Raw genomic sequence first — 23,044 nt, 5'->3', positions numbered from 1 at the left:
AACTCAAAACATGTACAGTCTGTTGGGAAGAAAAGGAACTTCTCAAGAGTCAGTAACATTGAAAAAGAATATAAGTTTATTGTAAATACAATAAATATTTCTGAACCTTTGAGGTATAATTCTTGTCTATAGAAAAAAACTTATAGGTAACAACTGAGTCTTTGAAATTACAGCAACACAGATACTTTCAGGTCATTAAATCATTATTCCAAACTCTGTTCAATTTCCATCCATGGATAGATTAGCAGACTGCTATTAATTTATCTTCCTTACAAATGCTTTGTACATTAATCTGGAACCAGAACATACCTTATGTGATATGATTCCTGAAGCTTAAAGGCACTAGAAATTTGCATATAGCAAGATATTTCATCTCATGAAATAGTTCACTTCTTCATAAAGGACCTGCTGATGGTAATATTACTTCACTGATATCATTATACAAAAATGCTCCCCCCTCCCCCCAACACAACGAAGCATCATATTTAACGCAAAGTTTATAATTTAATTGTCTTTTCTGTTTAGGATAAATGTTCTTTGTGGTTATGTTTTCTTCATTGGGCCCTGAGTTAATATGTATATTTTTTACTTCAAACTCTGTAAATGCATCATGTCTGTATTTAAAATTTACCAAAATAAACACACACAAATTGTTGCTTCTGATCTCAGGCACGCAGTTAACATATCCCTAACCAGCAGTATGAAGTTTCAAGTAATCATAATTCAAACTAAATGTTTCACATTTTAATTCAAAAGCTTAAAATATTTAGGAAGGTGCAAGGAATGCCTGAATATAATAGTAATTTTCATTTATTATGCACCTTTGTCATAAACAGACCATTTTATGGTTAAGTATAGTCTGACTTTTTGAAAGTTTGGATGCAGTAGGGATTTTCAGGTCTCCTGCACATACAAGTTTACATATATGAACAAGTAAACAAATAAATATCATAGGATTTGTTTAAATATACAATGAACAAAATTAATGGGTACTGATATACAGTAGATTCTGGTTAATTGGGCCATCGGTTAATCAGGGCAGCTGTTTATTTGGGACAAATCTTAAAAGAACAAACCTTTTTAACTCTTTACGTGGAACTTCGCATAATTGAGGCAGCCGCTTAATTAGGCCAAAGTGTTCTAGTCCCAATGTGTCCCAATTAACCGGAATCCAGTGTATATCAACATACAAGTTTGTGATATTCTCATCATACTAAAAATTTATGCTGCTGGCAGGGAGTATGCTAATTCATCCACTCTGCAATTGTTTTGTGTAAAAATACCTGTAAAGTACCATTTCCATTTTGAAGCATGAGAACACTGTCTTCTAATTATTTATGACTTTACTTTTGTGGTATTCACAGTGGGAGCCAGTACAATGAATCTTATATATGCAGTGAATGCTATGGACACTCTTTTAGCTATAATTCCTAACTAAAAGATACTGAATCAAAACCACAGTTTAAATATATTCCTGGAATAATGGTTAAATATGTTGAGCACTAACATGGGCAGTGCAGCGGAACAACAGAGACATAAACGGATGGGTTAAAGTAGATTTAGACTGGCTTCAAACACAAACCATGATTTTACAATTGCACCAGTTTGGCTTGTATGGTAAGTGCCACTTATTAATAATGTACTTGTATATAAAATCATCTTTGTCGTTACTTTGTTCCATGTAAAATACATATGGCCTAAAACATTGGTCTCTTTAAACATAATTTATTGTAAGTGCAAACTTTATAACCTAAAATAGGGGTCAGCAATCTTTTCAATACCATGGACCATATTGGCTGTCTTTTTAGAGGGCTGCAGAAAGAATTAATGTCATGGACAGTAAACAAAACAGTATTTCTTAAACTTATGGGGATGCATACAAATGAATTTGTTTTAAAAATATTTGTTAATTTCAGACAGTCTTCATTTCAAATCATTGTTAATTTTATAGGAGTTCAGTTATAATGCCACTGTAATTTTCATCTACAAAACTTAGATTTGATATACAAAACTGTTGTTTTATTATTTCTTGTGATTACCCTTATGCTTTGATTTCATATTTGTTGTTCATTAGCAGAACATTTGTGCCCTTATCGTATTGGCAAATACCCAAATCATTTGATATGCTACAGAAAAGGGTTGCAAGAACCAAATGTGGCCTGTGGGTTTCAGGATGCTGGCCTCTGATCTAACACAAATAAATAAATATTGTAATGAATTTGATGTTGATGATGGACGAGATAGGATTACCATGGAATTTCTAAAACAAGTACGACAATTAGCAGTTCTAAACATAACAGCCTGTTAAAAACTTACTAAAACAAGGGGCCCAATAGCATTTTGATAATAAATATAGCATTTATATGAACAAAATAAAGAGCTAAGATATTTTATCATTTGCAAACTGCAGTAGAAATGTTTTTCAGTTTCCTTTCCATAACATGTTCACCAAATACTATTTCATATTGGATCGGATGTACTAATATTAAGTTCTGAACAATAATGCTACTAATTTTGAATTGCACTGCTAGAAGATATCTGTATATTCACAGCTAATTCAGTAGGATTAACAGTGGTAGCAAAGTAGTGACTCTCTGTCAAGATTATTTACAGACATAATATGTCATTGATAACATAGGCAGTGTCTCAGCCAATGTAATTATGGGGGGGGGGGGATTTTGACTTCATCTTTTCACCTTTATAAACTTCAGAGGAGTTTGCAAAAATTATAGAAAGGAAAACTTGTAAAGTGACTGACCATCTGTTGGATGACCAGGTTTTTCTCCCAGCAGGGGAAGAGATTTGTGTTTTAACCACCATATCCAGAGTGTCTCATGTGCCCACTCTGCCTACTGTAATACTTGATACAAATACGTAAAGAGGGGGGGGGGGGGGGTCTTTCTCTAGGGATAAAGCAGATTGAGCAAAAAGCTGACCATTTAATGCACTTAGCCTTACATCTACTTCTCCATATGTTTTCACAGCATGGTGCAACTTCATCTTTCACCTTTATCAATTACAAAAACATCAACAATTTTGGTCCACTTGTTTTAAAGGGTTTAGGAGATAAACACAGACATTAAAATGTTATTGGGAGTGCAAACACAGACACACAAAAAGTGATAAAATAAACTTTACTTTTCTTCCAGAACAGGTTCCAATATGTTATCTTTAGAAAACGAAACTGCCAATTTATGACAAGAAATATGTAAAGTTTATCTGACTGAGTTAGAAGACTAGGTACATGACATGTGTATGGGACTGTCCAAGCAAGTGCAAGACAACTGGCAACTCTAACAAATGATGATGAATGATTACATGACATTAACTAAACCCTGGTACCAGCATGATGCATGGTGAGATCTAATGGTGTATCCTGAGAGTCAGTAACTTCCATGGGAAGTTCCAGTTGGCTATACTTAGAAGCAGCCATACCCAAACCAGAGTTTGATATTGAAGAACGGTTTATGACTTCATCTGTCATTTGCCGACCACAAGTCGACAGCTGCAGCAATGGATAATTCCATAATGATAGGCCAGAAGGCCAAGGTAATGACTGTGATAGTACTGTGAAGTCAGCATTGATCCAAGAACGAAACATATCGTAATGGGCACCATGTCCATTCCATAAAAGATTTGTCTCAGGATGTGGAGGCACTGACTCTCTTCCACTTTCTACACAGCATGACTTTGAGCATCGAAGTGGCGATCTTGCATTGGGAGGTGGAGAGCAGCATTCTTCATTTCCACACACTTTGGCTTCCCGATTTTCACATCCCAACTTCAGTGCATCACTACAGTCCCTCTTCAGAACTTCTGGCACAACCGCTATGGAAGTGTTAATTGGAACTTTAGATGCTGTTGTTCTTTTGGTACTACAAAGAAGAATTTCATCCTCACAACCCAATTTAATGTGGTTGTTTTCAGATCTGTTGATCACTTCATCATTGTCTGAAGGAACTGCTCCTGGTGGAAAGTGACGGTATGTCTTGACATGTTTGCGTAGTGAGCTTGGGTCAGTATACCGTTTTGGACAGCCTGGCACCTTGCAGACATAAGGCTTGTCGACTGAATGGGTTCGAGTGTGCTTGAAACGATCACTTGAGTTGGAATACGCCTTTCCACAGCCGGGAACTGGACATACATATGGCCTCTCACCTGCAACATTTCAGTTTCAAGTTATTCATCGAGTGTGTTTATTTGATTGATTACAATTGGCTGTAAGCATAAACAAGATCATGAGTTAATATGAATAAATTAAATTTCTTTGCTGAGCAAAGCCAATTTCTCTCTCAGAGATAAATCTCAAGCTGATGACCAATGGTTGTTGTAACATGCTGGTTCGTCAGACCTGTCATACCTGAGGGGTACTTCTATATGGATGTAATATTGGTGAAACAATGACTGACAAAAGAAATCCTAAGTATGTCTAATTTTCTTATAGCCATCAGCTAAAAACAATGGTTAAATTTTCTGTTATTGATTAAAATACATTTTCATATTCCTAACATGTTATTGAAGTTATTATGCCATCATCAGTAGATAAATGGATAATATGATTAAAAGACGATATTAACATTATAATACTGAATGGGTAAATTCTTTTCACTACATTACATTACAGACACAGAAGCTAAAGATGTAAGATTTTAGTTTTTCACAGCGGTGAGTATGAAGATTTCTGTCTTCTGGGTTGTTGCGCTGTGTAGTCTGGTCGATGTTAACCAACGTTTCAGAGGTCATACTGCCTCCGTCATCAGCACAACAACCCAGAAGACAGAAATCTTCGAAGCTAAATTTCTTTACAGAACATAAAATGAAGAATTCATAATTAAACATATAATAATTTTAACAATAAACAAAAGCAAAAGGAATATTATCTTAAGGACACATAATAATATGCAGATATTCAGAACAGAACATATAACATTCTACTGCCTAAAGCAGCCATAATACAAAATGTGTAAGCTTGTACTTGAATGAAAGTCTTCACTGTTATAAAAGTTGCTTCATAGCCACAGTAAAGTGCCCCAGGAACGCACTGGACAGGATGTTAAATAGGCCCCAAAAGATATTCTAGATGAAGTAAATAAGAGAAAACTGAGAGATTTCCTGCCAGGGTTAAACCCCAGACCACGGCCTATCACTAAGCTGTCATGGTTCGTGATATGAATAATCTGCAGCTGCATACCTGTGTGGGAGCGTGCGTGTATCTTTAGGTTTTCAGCCCGACTAAAGCTCTTGTCGCACTTGAAACAGTGGTGTGGCTTTTCATTGGTGTGTGTCCTAACATGAACCAGCATCTTATACCTGGAAAATGAAACTGAATTGTCATGAAACAGAATAGTTGCCTACAATGTAAATAATCAGAAAACTGTTCCTTTCAGATAAAACCCTCCATTCGTATAAATCATGTACTGGTCCAACGCCGGTCTGTACGTGACCTCTACAGTCTCAGAATATGTAAAATACTACCAAATTTCTCACAAAATTTGTGTTTTAGTTGTCGTTACTAGATGCAAAATAAACTTACGTAAATTAAATCAAAATAACATAACCTAACTTTTTTCACAATTCTGATTTGTTGGAGATATACAGAAGCATGTCCAATTAGCAAATACTTAATGTTTCTAATATCTATAAATATATGTTGGCAAATAGCTAATTATGTCAGAACATCAAATGAATAAAAGATACATGGGAACTGGTCAACACAGAGTAAAGACATACATTAAAGGTAATATATGAATGAAACAGTGTGACTCACCTGGCATTAAAACCCCTGTCTCCTCGACTGCAGCCTTCCCATCCGCAATAGAAGAGGCCTCCTTGTCCTGATGTAGCATGAACTCGGGTCACGTGTGAAGCCAGTAGCTCCAAGTGGCCAAACCAATGTCCACAGCCAACCCACCTGCAAAGAAAATATGGTGAATTAGGCAATTTTATGATGTCCAGTAATTAAGTTATTCTTTGGTATCAATTATTTAATTAGAACTACACAGTGACCAGTTACTTATGTACTGAGGTAGATTGGGCTCTTGGAATAGCTCTAGCAGAAAAGTCTCAGAGCACGAAACAACTCAAGATGCACCAATCTCGATGAAATTTTATATTGGAGAACATAAAAAATTGTAAAACCATTTACATTTCAACTGGAATCTAAATTTCAAAGACCACTTTGTTTAAAAACACAAGTTTTTTTTAGCTTATTTCAATTTGACTGCATATGGCATTCACCTTGGTTACCATTGTTTGCTTCGTTACCATGGTTTCCTAGACCCTGCCCATGTAAAGGTCATTGACTCTAGACAACTCTTACGTCATTGTACGCCGTTCACAAAAAAAACGAGGTTCAAATTCTGGAGAACACGCCAATATTGTTACGCTATGTTTACAATTCTTAACTCTCTTACAGAAATTTGCCAACACTCAAATATGACAATGTGGTGCAAACTTTTTATAAGTTTTTCACAAAACATCTAATATAAATATGAAATGCCTTCTGCTATTTTATTTTTTATATTAAAAAATAACGGGTATGTCGTACCGTAGACTACAACCAAAACAAACCTGTGTTCTATCTGTTTATTTAATACGTGAACAGTTTGCGTTAAATTTGCGAATACAAGAAGAAAAGCCTTCTGCGCGGCGTCTCTTAGTGTTAATAATTTGGAACTTGTTTGCATTCCACTGCTAGATTTTAAATGCCAATGAGAAAATTGGCCTTCATATCAATGGCGTCTTGGCAAAAGATGGAATACGCAATAAGTACATTACACAATACTTGACCCCCCATGGAGGATGCAAGAAGGCCCGTGCGCGTGCGCAGAGGGTCGAGTCTTCGGTCCAAAGTTACGACACTACGTCCTTTTTATCTCTTGAGTTATGAATATGCGCTACTCATTCCAGTTATAACTAGTGAATGAATGTCACAACTATTTAACAACCCAAATAAAAGCGAGAGACATAACAGTTTCCGCGAAGGAGAAAACCAGGCACAATTAAGGCTGATTTACGAAAATGAACATTACCTTGATAAGACGATACCTGCTGTACATCGGATTTCCCATTACAGCCCTTATAGGAAAGGAGTTTAAATGGTTAGAACTCTTGCCTCATATTCCGGACGTGCCATGTTTGAATAAGCCCATACATTGCCATTCGGAATAATTCCGACCAACATTTTATTGGTTTTTAAATTTTCCCTATGTGGTATTTGCTGGTTGCCGACTAGGGCAGTTCAGTTTTAGCGCTCATTATAAAGCCAATTAAACGTGTTTGTGTGTTGTCATTTAACCGCCCAAACAAAACTGACTAAACCACACTTTGCAAATACCTTGCAGTATTTCTAACTCTGCGGGTCCTCCCTCCAAGTGCACTGATCGTGCATTACAATGCTCACCTGCACTTGACAACAGCGCCTGTGTTGGGGGATCCCTCGACTGTTGTGAGTGCCATGCTGGCAACACCATTGCCCAGGTCCAGACTCGAATTGCTGCCCTCACTGTCGCTCTGGATGGGCACAAAACAACCACAATTTAACATAAAGTTGTGAGGCGGATATTCACCATTCTGACCCCTTTTGTCAATCTTTTCCATTCGAGACATCGCTTTTAAAAATATTGACCATTGTGAACTCGATTTATTTAGTGCGAGAATACTGTTAAGTGTACAGGAGTAATAACCGACAACCAATAGGATGTGGTCATTGAACTGGATTGGGTGTAAGGTTAGCAACCCTCCACGGTAAAATGTCCTGCGTCACAGAACTTGTAACACATACCTCGGCATTCAACGAACGAATCCTTTGGCTTAGGTTAGAGTCTGCTGCCACAGCGATTGCTGTTAATTCGTTGGTCCGTAAGTTGCAAAGTTTGGGAAAGGCTGTTCTATTTAAATTTTGGAGAAACGTTACCAAATTTATGAGGCAGCCTGTAGAGGAGCTTACCTGTACAGCTGCTCTCAGCTCTTCAGCAATCTCACCCATTGCGTTGCTATGTTCCGGCAGACGGTAAGGGCACCAGAGTCCTCTACCCGTGGAACCTGCAAGAACGAAACACTTCTGTTCCAATCACAAAGAAGGTAATTCACTCTCCGGGAAAGAAAAACCAACTCCTATATAATTAGCGGCACTCCAGTTTCAGGGTCCCTTTCGAATAGTAGTGGGCTATATCGATTGTTCTTCTGCGTTTATACACATTTAGCAATAGATCTCAGATGTGTGGTAATAGTAGTGAGATCAGTTTATTTTGAGTCATCCGCCTGTGCTGCTGTACCATACCGTACAGGGCTTAAGAACATTTTTAATCGCAATGTCTTACTTTCTCCCCGTCATTTAACACTCGTTCCTAAAACACTACTGATCTGTTCATTTTCTTACAAATTCTGGATACATTGTGTGAACAGATTAGGAAATGTACAAATTGCGTTGTGGCGATTTCTCTTGGTTATTTGGGGAACGTTTACCCCGAGCGCCTATCTGGCTAACGATGCATTTATCTTACCGGTTCTGCTGTGTTCAAGTTTATGGAGTACCACTGAACCATTTAAGACAGAAACTTCTTATTTTACGTTTATAAAAGTGTAAGCCGGGCTAACACTTTTATTATGAACACCCCTGAAACAAGGCTAAACGTGGACTGTATTGTTGAGGGTTGAGACGCCATGTAATCTTGGCTGTGGGTATCAACGTTCCCCCGCCTTGAAAATTTCAAATCTCGTGAAGTAAACTTCGCTCTAGTTTAAGCACCATGCCTTAATGACCTTGAAACGAGATTGAGATGAGTTCAGCTTTAGGCTTAGGCCCCTTATTCCCGGAAAATCCCCCGTTATCTAGTGAACATAAGACTAATTCGGCATCAGCAGTTACTCTAGGTGTGGTGAAGGACACAACAGCCTCTTCTAACGAGAGTCTAACCACGGCCGCCCAGCCTTGCTGACCGAGCTTTGTCGATTTAATTTATATAATATGTAATGTTTTCCACATTATTAGTGACAGTGTATAATTTAATGTTATCAAAGTTGATAAGAAAGGTCATATTGTTACCATCCCTCCTGAAATAATAACAGGTCGCGTGATAAAGTACTGATATAATTTTCCTTATCTCGTAAAATTATAATAGTTGATAAATAAATAATACTACGTTTGTCTTGGAACAAAATCAATCCGAATTATTAACAAGTAAAATAAAATACAAGGTGAATTTATGTTGGAAGTGCCCACAAGTTAGGAACCTCTGAACACTTCAACCATACAATGCTGAAACGCACAAAATTTTAATTTCACTTATTTTTGTGCATTTTGGAAAGGCAAACCTACTACATTCCCTGGAGCGAAACACATTGGTAAGTCTCTAAAAATAATGATTATGAAATCATGTTACTGAAATAACAGTAGTTAATAAATAAACAAACACCACCGACGATATATATTTCGTTCACAGAGTAATAAAGTTTGCAAACGACAGCAATAAATCAAATATGCTATAACAGTATAGTAGTTTACCTCGATAGCAGTTCGAATACTGCAAGATGGACCCCATATCTTGTTTTCCCTGTCAGTATTCGGGCAAATAAAAAAAAAGATGAAAAGTCTCTCCCGTAAAGAAACAGGGACTAGCAGCTGCTTGTAGTGGTGTCTTCTTTAGGAATGGTTTCAACTCGAAGGAACAACTATTAATGTAATGTTGGCAGGAAAAGTGTTGGGCTCAAGGGCGAATGCTAACAAACATGCAATAAATGGAGACAGAGTTGATCCAGATTCTACCAGTTTTGCGTCTCCCCTTGGCCCCATAGGGTCAGAGGTCACTACTTGATTTTCCTAGGAAAACCGGTCTGGGCCACTTTGGAGACCAAGTGATAAGCACATTGACCGTTGCTCCTTACGAAGACGATACTTGGCATCAGGCCGGCAGATCACAACGTACAGAGTTATTATATTTAGGTAAGTGGGAACGAAGACATCTGCAATTATGTTATTATTTAAAAATGGCTGACTTCTCCCATGCTTTTATGATAGTATGAGAAAGCACATCATGTCCGTTAGTGTCGTCAGACTTCTGTTCTGTGTAAGTTTCTCTCTAGTTCGTCCGAAAACGGGGCCAGTGCTTAAAAATTGGTCATCTGAAGGGAAGAGACAGGCCACTTGGAAAATCTAAGCGTGGACGGGAAGATAATATTATAACGGATCTTGTAGAAACAGGCTATGCACTGGATACGTCTGGCTGAGGTAATGTCCAGTGGCAGACTCTTCTAAATATGGTAAAGAATCTTCGTAATCCATAAAATGCGCAGCACTTCTTAATTAGCTGAGCGACTATCAGTTTCTCAGTAATAAGCCACCTCCATAGAGTTGGTTACAATCATGAGTTCTGCTGTTGACAAAACCACCGGTAGTTGAGATATTAAATTGAAAATGAAGATATTCCCCCTTCGCATTAAATATGCATATCAAAAAACATTTCAAATACATTTTGCTTTGCAACCCGGCATTTAAAAAATCCAAATCCCAATTTGAATTTCAAGTACGAAATTTGTTGTAATTAGCCGACAAATACCGTACATTCAAAATACCAAATCTCAGCTAAATTCGTCATGTCCGTATGCTTACACTGCTTTCATTATTCTTGTTATCAATCTGTTTATGATTGTGTATTGGAGTTATGAGAAAGAATGCTGCGGTGAAGTCCGTTTGAACAAAGAAGTGATTATAATATTAACGCGTAAGCTCTTTAGAGGAGGAGACCAGGTGGGAGACTCGTGAGTGCGTCTCTTTGAAGGAATGAGACCAGTGAAGTATTATAAGAAAGTCGAAGGAGAGAGACCAAATTTATATTACGAGGTGCGATCGGAAAGTTTCAAGACTGTGTCAATAGCGGGCGAACCGGATGTAGTACGAGCTTCTGCCGCTAGGGGGTGCGGCCTACATTCACAGTGAATCAGTGTGCCAGCCGGCATCATCGAATTAGCATTTGTTTCTTAGTTACGGGCGTTTTGGTAGTGCATTACACCGACTCTCCTGCGATTTCGGAATGGCGTGTGCATCAAATTTTGCCAAAGACTCGCCAAAACGGCTACGGAAACCTATGAAATGCTAAAGCAAGCATTTGGGGAGTCCGCAATGGGTCGTGCACAAACTTTTGTGTGGCATTCACGTTTTAAAAATGGCCGAACCTCTGTCGATGTTGACGAGCGTTCTGGACGACCATCTTCGAGCACAACGCCCGAAAATGTTACGAAGATTCGGTAGGCCATTCACGAAGATCGACGTCGTACCATCAACGACTTGTGCGACATTGTTGGGATAGGCTATGGGACCTGTCAGCTGATTCTAAAGGAAGAACTCCACATGCGACGCATCATGACAACGCGCCAGCGCACACCGCCCTCAGAGTTCGCCAGTTTTTGGCCTCAAACACCATGGCCGTCATCCCGCACCCTCCTTATTCGCCGTGTGACTTCTTCCTCTTCCCAAAGATGAAAATTCAGCTAAAGGGAAGGAGATTTGAGACGATAGAAGAGATTCAGGCAGAATCGCAGATGGTGCTTGACAGGCTGACAAAGAAAGATTTCCAGGGATGCTTCCAGGCTTGGCAGCGGCGCTGGGATCGTTGTGTTCACTCCCAGGGGAACTACTTCGAGGGTGATGGATGAATTTAATACCTGAGATAAGTGTACGGGTTTTTACAGGCGCAGTCTATAAACTTTCCGAACGCACCTCGTATAAGCGCGTTTCTATGTAAAAGCAACTATTAAATAAATGTACTGAATTTTAAGTGCAGTTGTAACTTTATTCTACATTCGATCCCCTTGAGAGACCCTGAGTTAGCTGGACCAAAACCGATGACGGTTGACGGTTATACCCTCGTCCCCCGAAGAGTAGAAGTCAAATTAATTTTCGTGCTATCGATAAAACATTCTATTATAAGAAACCTTAAGAGTCCACACACTTGGGACCGTATATCGATAATATTCTATGCACAGCGCAGTATATTACGCGTGTAGGGGCACGGTTCAGTAATTACAGTACGTCACAATCCATCCGCTTCACAAAAAAATAGTGTTTATACATAACTGCATAAAAAACTCTACTCATGAATCCATACATATCCAGTTGAAAACATTCAGTACTCTTATCAAAACTTGTAAAAATAAACGCAAGAAATAGAAAATAAATCTGTCTACGAGGTGGTATACATGACCTCTATGGCCTACGATTTGGTGAAATGACTGCAGTCAGAGCGGTGTGTATCATACAGTCATGCAGATGTGTTGGACTTTGCCAGACTTTGGTAGGAAGACAGACGACAGTTACAAATAAACGGAGGTCAAATTCAACCACTTTCATCACGTCGTTGCGTAATGTATGACACGTGAATCTTAAAACTATGCGATAATTGTAGAATATCACCAATAAAAATACTTCGTTCAATCACGGCCTTTGAAGCATAGTAGAAATATGTACGCTAAAGATTTTATTCTTCTTGAACGGTGTCATCTCTCTTAGAAGTAATGTGGCAGTCTAATTTACTGGAACGTGGAACAAAGTTTCTGTACTTTTTTTCATAATTCTCCGTATTTCATTAAAAGTTTATATTCATGTAGTGTCCCAGAAATTCTTCGCTTTTATGAAACCCAAAGACATAACATAACCTTAAAAAAATCCAGCCATTGGACGATATTTTAAATCAGTTGAAACCGTTCCACATCCTATTTATCTAAGATACATTTTAATATTATCCTCCGAACTATGCCTACGTCACCGAAGTTGTCTTTTCCCTTGAAGCTTTCCGAATAAAATGTTTTACAAGTTTCTCATTTTTTCCATGCGTGGTGTATGGCTCGCTCAGCAAGTCATCCTAGATTTAATTAACTTAATGATATTTGATAAAGATAAATTATTAAAGATCATTATGTTATGTTCTTCTTCTTCTTTCTGTTTGTTATTATCCTTAGTTCCATATACTTTCCTCAGAACGTTGTTTTAAAAAAACTTCATTGTTCAACTTTGTATTTGGGATATTTAACTCAAATTATTTCTGAAGTAGGGACGTCATTTCGGTGGTCATCAGAAAAAAACTTCGTCGAATAGGTCCAGAGACCCTTAAGTCAATTTATCTAGCCTACAAACACTTCTTCATCCTGCCGGCGTATATTTCAGAACGTGTGAACCCCAAACATCCTACAGAATACGGCAAAGTTCGTACATTGTGTTAATCGTACTTACAGTCAGTTACAGAGGGTACACGGGCAACCAACCTTGCTTCAGCCACGTAAATGAAACATCCAGCGCAACTTCACAGCTCCAAGGGATGTGTGAGCACTTGATCAACACTGGAGACTGTCATTTCCTTACGCCATGGTTCAGGTGCATATTGCCACTCTCCAGGGGACACAGCAAAGTATTCAGTACCCCTGCGGGGGCGAGAAGGGGCAAAGGGCAGGGGGGATTTCTAATAATACTAGTGCTTCATTACAACACGCTATGATATGTATACAAAGTAGGATTCACCATCACGTGTGACCAGCTTCCAACATACGAAGAATTTGCAGCCGTGTCTCCGACCGCGTGACCAGAGGCAGTCCCGCACATTTGCTACGAGGCTTGCTGCCTCCATCATCAGGGTATCGCCCTCTGAAACGTCGGTAAACTTGTACACAGCGCAACAGCTCAGAAAAAATTCATCTTGAAACTCCATTTTAATGTTAAACTGTCGTCAGAATTTTATCATCTGTAAGCTTAGAAAAGGTTCGACGCAGGCAACAGGCTTTAAACTTTGGCCGCGGATAGGCTACTGATGTTTCTCCTAATACTTAAATAACACCGCGGATATGCGAAAGCGCGTATAACAAGTCACCTGTGCTGAAATGATTTGACTCGGCTAAATATATGTTGTAATCAAATATTTATTTAGCAGCTGTTAATATAAATCTGAAAATATTTTCACATATGTTTAAAAGTCAAGTATCCAGTGTTGTAGCAGTGGATCAATGTGGTTCATAAGAACTTGTAATCGTCTAGTCATGAGGTCGAGCTCAGACTATGACCACCCATCAAGGAAGAAGTAATGTTTCCGTTTTCAATACAGCGGAACATATACCTACATTTGTCACTGTCAGCTGTCCTTTCGAAAAATCCACATCCAAGAAGTTCGAAACTTCTTGTAACTGGATACTTTCACAGGCCATTGCAGTATTTCACCTCTAGGAGGTCGGGCCCCTATTAATCGGGTTTATGCAATAGGGGGCATAAGTGACCTATCGTCACCACGCGATGTAAACTGTCAAAGTTGACCTCGGGTATCGAACCGACCAATCAGAGAAAAGTTATTCTGACTTAAATTTAAATTATCCAACCAACCACAAAATAAAGCGGGAAGTCGCATCAATTTCAGATTTCGGAATGAGTAGGAGAAATTAATATATTTGAGAGAAAACTTCTTTTAGAATCAGTCGTCGGTCAGTTGTCAGTTGTTGCAAGTTGAAACGTTATCATGGACGTATCGGTGTAGTACATTAACTTTTACCAATATCGTGTGGAGAATTTAATTCAGCAATCACCTGAAATAAATACCTAAAGACACAGCATAAGTCTCATAAATTCCGTCATCAAACCCGATCCCACCTTGGCAACAAAGCAAAGAAGAAGAGGAACTGTTACAAACTGTTCCCCAATTACAAAGAACAAAGTTCCTTGAAATGTCTACAAGGAGAGAGAGCGCTAGAAAGACCGACAATCACAAGCGGCACATGACGGAACTAATGACAACTTCTGCTTTCTCATTAAACTCGTCACACTACGAAGACTTAGGCCTATAAACTTATAGTACTCCATAGGCAAGTACATTTTAATTTACGAACAGAAGTCAAAATGTAGTAGTAGTGGTAATAGGGCATGTGTAGCGGTTTGTGGGAACCCCTGTACTTGACGCAACAACGTGGGGGTCCCTCACTACGTGTGACACGTTTCAAATTGTAGGTCCTATTATAATAGACGAACTAGTACATAAAAAACTGTTCATTCTTTGTTCGGGCAGTTGCATCGGCAGGGGGGCGACAAAGAACAGCAGGAGCAGAGAGGGGGGGGTCTCAAACGGTAGGGGTGGCCAGCATCCGGCGTGTAACCTCCCCTCTGGCGAAGCTGTTCAGACAGGTAGGGCAACTGTTGATCGTGTGAAGTTGTACGTCCAGTAGGTGATATGGTCTTTATTCAAGGGAAGCTAAACATTGTCCAATATCATCATTCCCGTCACGGATAAGCTACTGCGTTCCTTAGCCAACTGTAATTTTTAACTGTCTCCATAAAATAATCTTCTTTTGGATATAGATGAGTAATTTATTTGGCTAGCCAAAAAAATTCCCTCCTATTACGAAAACCAAATGTTCAGAACTTTGTTCACAAAAGCACTCCATATCCTCAGCTAGTTTAATGTGCGTTTTAAAGTTTTCCAGCCCAGGGGGCGATTAGCAGAAAATTAAATATGTGACGGTTCTGCGTTTTACGGCACAAATCAGAGGAGGGGAAAGGACTACCCCCCCCTCAAGAGACTGAAGAATGTTTGAAGAGAGAAGTGGCAACTTTACATCATGACGATGAAGAAAAAAATGTCTATACCATGCCACACGTTCAGTGGGCCTATTTATTTCAAAGGTATTACATAACTAATATAGTTTACCCCACCAAAGTCGACAGAAATGGTCGTTTCTGTGTTGAAATATGCAGTCAGAGGGAAATGAGATGAAAATTATTTCTTTAACAACGGAACAAGCTTAGTAATGATCGATAAAACTGCGATAGTAATTACTTATAAGTGCATTTGTATTGGTTGTCTAAGAGAACTTTGTAAGAGAACAGCTGAAAGTTAGTCGAAGAGAAAGCATGTGCGGGCCCTTTTGTATTGGACAATAGGTGCTACCACTCTTTCTTGTCTGTGTACAATGAAACATACGACTGTCGCATTCACTAATTGCTATGTCATGTGTCATTTGCGTTTTCCGGCTACCATTGTGTGAAGAGGTGAGGCCCTTAGGGCCATGCACATGTAGAGTCGGAACCAAGTTGGCCCGAGATATCGATCCAAAGCAAAGGTTCAACTGCTGGTCTCGTAGTTACTAAGGTTTCAGAGAAACACGTTTCAGGTGGTAGATTGCGATAACTCGTAAGTAGATACCGACGTTTCGTCAATGGCGTTACAACCCAGAAGACCACGATTCACATTTTCGTATAACCCATAACTTACAGAACGTTCTGAAACACATGTAACCACTTCGAGGACGTGTTCTATGCAATAAATAACGAAAGATGTCTGAGACCTTGGACGAATCATTTTCGTGCCATGGCCCACAAGGTCGCCGGACTTGAACCCGCTGGATTTTATGAGACCATTTTAAAAGTACTGTTTTTGCTACGTCAGTTAATGACGTAGCGGAAGTGGTACAGAGGGTAGAAGACGGACGAGAGTTAATTCGTAACACGCCTGAAACGTTTCATGTCCTGCGACAGTCCTTAATGAGACGCGCGTGCATAGCGCGCTGTGTGAAAGCACAAGGACAATACTTTGCTAATTTTGTTGTAACCGGAACCTGCAACACTGGAATCAGCTATTTGTAAATAAACACTATCCTGTAGAAAGGTTAACACTTTATTTTTACCAGTATTCTTCCAAAATAAAATTACCCATAATTCAAGGAATCCAAGAACCCATGTTTCAATAGAATTTTTCGTTGAAAACATCCACATTCTCTGTTAGGGAGGTTTGCTGTGTATTCTTTTCCAAGTTCCCGGAACCGTATTTTTCCCATAGTTCTTTACGCGGTTTTGTAGAATACACTGTTTTCCAGTAACGACATATTCTCGGGTTATTTAATAACGCTCTTTAATATGTAGGCTTATGTGTTTTCGGTTTTTAACATCATAGGAATACTATCATGAACAGCAAGTAAGTATTTGGTAAGAAAAAGTCAGAAACCAGTAATCGCATTAGAGTACTTTTATATTGTGGAAAGTTGGTAGCTTAACCAGGATTCGAACATGGTAACCCCGGGATACAGGACTAATTGGTTACCGCAACACAGACCTACTGAGATCTGTCAGGAAGGTCACCCCGCATTCGGCTAGGATCACTATCGCTTACTTGTTCTTTTGAGACTTTTTCCATGTTGTTGGTAAAACGTTTAAAATTTACTCCGAGCGACATGAAATGCCATGGAGATTGCTTACATATCCCTATTCATGTTATACAACCACGTAAAACCCGCTTTAAAAGCCGATTAACTGTGTTAATAAATGGGTGTTCGGTGTGATTACTGTAAGGACAGAGACAAACTCTGTGAGCTTCACGCAAGACATATCACATTCGTCTCTGGTATAATTACTGCAGCAAAGGAACAGTGAAATGGCATCACGACAGACATCATTCTACGACGGCAGTACGAACACCATCCCACTACATCACTGGCTCTCAACCTTAAAAGATCTGGCACTACAGCCACGAAGTTCGCGTATCCACCACACTGGTATTACCGACCGAACGAAATAATAAATCCGTCAAGAGATTGCCGAGATGAAACATGTGGACATACTGACAGACACTATGAACCTTTTAAGCGTTCATTTCATGCACATCGTAGAATGAAGGCATAACAGCCAATGCAAACTTTGGTTTTTCTAGTAGGCCTGGGTAGGAGGCAGAATTCGCGGAAGTGGTGAAATTCTTGTACCCGATATACCCTTGACGATTTTGTCACAGGTTTTTGCACTGTCTGCACGCGAATATCGTAAAATGTCCTAAAATAGGCCACAACCCTTTATTTTTTACATCCTGCAAAATACACTGTTTATAATCATATTATCCTGGAATGCGATGTTCTGTTGGCGCTACAAAGTTCTTTGGCTCTAACCTCGGCTCAAGGCCTAGCTGCCTAGAGGTCTGTAATAGTTTTGCTCGGGTCTCCATGGGTAAAGCTAGGAAAGTAGTTCTAAAGGCCATTTCGTACAACCAGCGTTGCTGGATGGACCATACATATATTCAACATCAATGCAATCTAACCTATACAGTTGATAAGAATCTATCAAAATAATGTTCCGGACCCAGATGAAGACAAAGGTGACAATCAGTACAGCTGACGACGGATGGACTTACCTGTGTGTGGTCCGCGGTCAGTCTCGCCTTGTGCAAAAGCGCCGCTGACTCTTCGTGGCCGATACAGAAGCGAGGTCAGATGGTTTAATGCCGAATGCAAGAGGAGGCTTCTTCATCGCGATGTACTGCCCATCCTTCGTTGTTCCTCGGGTGTCATTAGATCAAAGCAGCAGCTTTGTTGTCGAAAACCTTCCTTCCCACGGCTGGAGGACTCGTTGTGGTGGCCATAACACAAGCTGCAACTCTCCCCCTCTTGCCTCTTTTTAAAAAACCGGTAACAGTCATTGGTCTGGTGTGAGTGTAGATCGCTGCTGGGGGGAGCCTGACAGGGGGGCTGCATCATCAGCCTGAGGGGCAGAGGGGAGTGTACAGACCTCCCGGGGCGACGTCGTAATGCAGCCCGTTGACAACAGGTGGCCCTGCTGCGGAATCGGAAGACCGCAGGTGGCTTCTGGCAAACTGGATGGATGGCTAACCAGGTTCACCCACAACGTGAAGTTAACACTAGGCCAATTTTACTTCATCAATTAATCGGTTAGACGCAAGACTTCGAGCCTTTAATTTCTGAAACCCAGAATTCAAAATTCAGAAGCAAATATCTAAAATGTAATAAATCCTTGAGCTAATGCATAAACGTATGAGGTCGCATTTGTACGTCCATCGGTCTATGTCGTTTTCTGAAACTACTAAACAAATTTTGGTTGAATTTGGTTTTGCAGGTCTGCGTTTAAATTTGTAAGGCAATTTTAATGTTGCTTTATCTCGATCAAATTCAACACCTTAAGATGTGGAGCCCAAACAGAAACTTGTGTAATTTTATTACTGTCCTGTGGCGGCACAAATGGTAAGACCGAATTTAGGAGAACTATACTTACGAAACGTTCTACTACTATATACAGCTAACATATAAATGTTCGCCGTGCTATAGCGGCAACTTCTTTGTCACAACTGTGGGGCAGGTTGTTTGATTTTAAGGAGACTGTATTGCGTGGATTGTTCAGAATTCCTTTCCGTCGTTTAATATTGACTAAAGCATGCACACTGCATGATCTGCAGGGCTTCTTTGATGGATTGGAATGGAATGATCTGGGAAGCAGCAATCGTCGTCTGTTTCAAAGTGGCATCTCGACATTCCAACAGCTTTCCCACGAAAACAAAGCCAACCTGATTGAGGGTTGTTCACAGACATTCTGCCATTTTCAAACAAATTATTGAGTTGGGACATGAATACTGTATCCTAACCTATTGTACCTGACCCTATCATGTCACCAACCTAACCTAAACCAACGCAAACTAATCTAACTTGAGCCAACCTTTTGAACCTAACTTAATCAACCTCATCCAACCTAGCATAAGCCATACGGTAACACGGTGGAACCCTGACGCACTGCGTCGAAACGCCTGTCGTAACAACACCCGACACAAGATCCAAATAAAGCAAACTATAGCTTCATATGATAAGACACTGAAAAACCGCAATCGATCGTCCAGATGCCGTAAGTCCCAACGCTGACGCACCTCCGAATAAAGATGCCATACGAGACAAGGCTGGCAACACAAAGACGAGCATTGTGTGGTAGTTAATTCTCAGCATCTTTCCTGCTCTCTAAACCAACCGAACTAAAACTAAGTTAACCAATCTTAACCTAATGTAACCCAATCTTACCTCACCCACACAACTTAATCAGTAGAAAATAAAGGAATAAATATTTTGTAGAATATACATGTAAGTTTTTACACTGCCTGCAAGCTAATGCTATGCTTATGTGGATGATACTGACAGTAACATGTGCACAGCATACATGATTAAGATATGATACACTTTTTTTTATTTCATCTAGGAACATTCAGAACTTGCAAAGAATGCATGTGTGTATTCAGGTATGGATTACACCTTTCCAGTCTTGTTTGACATATTCACAATGCATGAAGATATGTATACTGCCACAACATTAAGTGGATAAAAATTTAAGAAACTCTGCATAACACAAGAGAACATAGGAAAAGGGGTATTCTTGCAGAACACATTACATTATACATAGGAGACAAATAATTGGGGGAGGGGTGGAAATCCTCCTCCTATTGCTATACCTTACACTGACCTTGGAGAATTCACTTCATTCTATTCAACGAGTAGACTAGACCTTCGTGGACTGACTTGAATATAAGTTATATACAACTTACATGTAACAAACAGACATGAAGTAACATAAATTCAGCTTTTTATTACAGAATCTGGAAACGTAATACCAACCAACATTGTAGATTAGTTTATCAGCAGATATCTCTAAAAAATTTATATGGATCCCTTCCTAAATCACTATAAATTGTGGTAAAGTTGATCCTGGTACTTATTAAGCACCATGCCATGAAAATAAATTGGCAGTGGAGGTATAGTTCCACTTTTTCCTTACCTTTAAATGGAGGTGAGTGACCAGCTTCATACCCTGACTGGCATACCCAATGGATAGAAGGCTGAAATAAAATCAACATTTCTGGTACTGCAGACCCCTCACCAAAAATTATCTTAACCATTATGGTTAAACATGACCAACTAAAATACAGATAGATGGTTTAATTGTTTGGTCATGTTTTAACCAATGTGGAAGTAAAATGTTATCAAAAATCTTACAACTTACAGCAATACAGCATAAAAACAGCACTACTCAACTCGTAAACCCCTTTAGCACAACCAACTTGAGAAACACAGGATTATATCAACTGAGTAGAAACTGATGAAATGGTCCACAAATGATCCAATAATTGTACTGACACAGTCAAACCTGAAGAATTTTGAATGTGGTAGGTCCGTAACTAAAGGAAAATAATCATATGTGTAGCTTCTGCTTCCTGTATACCTCTTAATTTATTTAATTGCTCTTTCTTACTTGCATAAGTTATCCAATGTCAAGTGGGTGAATAACTGTTCATGATGAACTGAAAGATGCCATGGCCATTCAAATTTAATTCCTTGGCTGGATGAATCAAGAAAAGAACATAAAACCTCAGTCAGGATAACTGGGGTCTGGGCAAAGAACTGATACTGGGACCTCATAAGCATGAAGAATAGAATCTGATGTCTTTACAAGCTTTTTGCTCCAAACAGTGCCATCTGTTCAAATTTAATTTTCTGGTTTCCTTTTTTTCACACTCGGTTGTGATGTCATCCTTCCTATAAGAAAATAAAAGTGATTCGAGGCTTATTAATTTGGACAACAGTTTTGCATTTTTCTCCATTTTAGATTACTAATGGTCTGATCATTAAACATAATAGGCTCACTTTGGTTCTCAAGTATCTCGCTTTGTCCAATACAATTCAAAAGACTCTTAACCCTTGAATCACAAAGCTCATCTAAATAATATTCTAAAACTCAGTCCACACCTCCATTAATTACAAAGATTAACTCCTTAGTATTGCTAACAGAAATAATCAGGCTTTAAAAGGTTAATTCAGTTCTTCTGTGTTGAATGATTAATCCTGATTTTGCAAAGCGAAATGGACACATGCCTAAATGCAAGAAATGATAATTGGCCGAATGTGTTTAACCATATTAAAACTAGCACAGCACCTGAACTGTTACTGTGCAGAAATCTGAGGAATGTTAACATTTTCTTATCAATGTTTCTTGTCCCAAAGCTGATCTTAGGCCAATCATTTGACACAATAAAAACAATGGATCCCAAAACCCAAGAACATTTGTCTTTACAGTATTATCTGCAGTAATTAGTTACAAAAACTTATCAGTTTGGCCCATTCTTCCTCATCATATCAGTTACACCATAAATGTGGGCAGGCAGTATTACATTAGAGGTGCTTAGGGACCAACTCCATTTTCCTTTTTGCAGATTCTGTTAAAATTCTGAGTTCTGTTATGTTCTGCCTTAAGAATTGAACATGAAATCTTGTCCAACTCATAATTTTTGGGGATATTATCTCTGATAAGAGCAATTTTGGTATTAAAACTGTTGTTTTATAATCTTTAGTTCATTTGTCTTCATACAATCATCTAGTGCAATTAGTTTTCAATATTCAGAAAAACTATCTTTACCAGATGTTTTACAAGGGACACTTTTTTCAGTCTGTGTTTTAGCGGTGTTTGATTCTGCAGTCTGCTTGCCGAAAAAAAATCGCCATTCTTATCCATCATCTTATATCACATCACTTTCCAAAATATAGAAAACATCTTCACTCAGACTTGATATCAGGACAGCCTTTTTGAGTCCGAGACCTTTGATACTTTATTATCACTATCAAAACAAATAACGTTGGTCTTACCCATGTTCTTCTACCATAATTAATTTCTAAGGTACAGAAAAATCTTCACTGGGACTGATACCCAAAACACTTGTTTGGGGTTGTGGCCTTTATTCCTGTAATCTCCTCAAACAACTATGGTCTTGGCACTGTTTTTTTATCATATTTAATTTCCAAACTACAAAATGATAAAGTTGACATTGGTACTTAAGCACCATGCCATAAGATTCTCTTAAGATAACAAGGTATGAAGATTTTCAGATTTAAGAAGCACCCACCTCAATAAGCCACAAGATGAGCCACGGTTTCTCACCGTTATCTACTCCTGATACAATAGCCAATATCTGTCACACTTGGCTGTATTAACTGTGCTATTGCCACAATGTAGAAAAACTACGATAAAGTTCTGAGAGTAGATTGGTCGAGGGGGAGAGGTCAGACTAGGACAGGTACCCTGGTCATCCAGGTTGGGGGTTGGTCACAAGGCTAACAACTTTGCACCATAAAAAGGTAGATGTTTCAAAACCTTGATGAAAGCCTCGGACAGACGGACCTAACAGAGGACCGAATGGAGGAGGAGAATTGAGGAGGCCACGGACCGAATACGGACCAGAGAGCCATAGAAGAAGAAGAATCAAATAGGTGAGCA

At 39.1% G+C, this 23,044-nt stretch overlaps 1 protein-coding gene across 4 annotated transcripts; it reads right to left on the bottom strand.

The window, feature by feature from the left end:
• Positions 1 to 53: 53 nt before the first annotated feature.
• Positions 54 to 18,678, bottom strand: LOC110836981 (uncharacterized). Of its 4 annotated transcripts, none has more exons than XM_022078745.2 (6): positions 18,141 to 18,678; positions 7,949 to 8,043; positions 7,403 to 7,512; positions 5,768 to 5,911; positions 5,192 to 5,310; positions 54 to 4,158 (listed from the first exon to the last, which is right to left on the bottom strand). In XM_022078745.2, exons 2-6 carry the CDS (start codon positions 7,985 to 7,987, stop codon positions 3,329 to 3,331), a joined length of 1,242 nt encoding a protein of 413 aa, XP_021934437.1. In that variant the 5' UTR covers positions 7,988 to 8,043; positions 18,141 to 18,678; the 3' UTR covers positions 54 to 3,328. The 4 variants fall into 4 exon arrangements, with proteins under 4 accessions (XP_021934437.1, XP_021934436.1, XP_021934438.1 ...); XM_022078744.2 differs by lacking the exon at positions 18,141 to 18,678 and adding an exon at positions 9,506 to 9,679; XM_022078746.2 differs by lacking the exons at positions 7,403 to 7,512; positions 7,949 to 8,043; positions 18,141 to 18,678 and adding an exon at positions 6,571 to 6,810.
• Positions 18,679 to 23,044: the final 4,366 nt, after the last annotated feature.

This window comes from Zootermopsis nevadensis, unplaced genomic scaffold (genome assembly GCF_977971745.1).
Source record: "Zootermopsis nevadensis isolate Lab colony 2312 unplaced genomic scaffold, Znev_1.0 Znev_ptg000002l, whole genome shotgun sequence".
NCBI classification, from domain to species: Eukaryota; Metazoa; Arthropoda; class Insecta; order Blattodea; family Termopsidae; genus Zootermopsis; species Zootermopsis nevadensis.
Note: the sequence above shows the minus strand (reverse complement) of the source record. Positions and strands in the feature narration are given on the sequence as shown.

Coding starts and splice junctions, on each gene's coding strand:
- LOC110836981 (XM_022078744.2), bottom strand. CDS start 9,542: ATGGGGTCCATCTTGCAGTATTCGAACTGCTATCGAG. Junction 5,311..5,767: donor GACAGGGGTTTTAATGCCAG/GTGAGTCACACT, acceptor TTCATTTTCCAG/GTATAAGATGCTGGTTCATG. Junction 4,159..5,191: donor ACACGCACGCTCCCACACAG/GTATGCAGCTGC, acceptor GAAATGTTGCAG/GTGAGAGGCCATATGTATGT.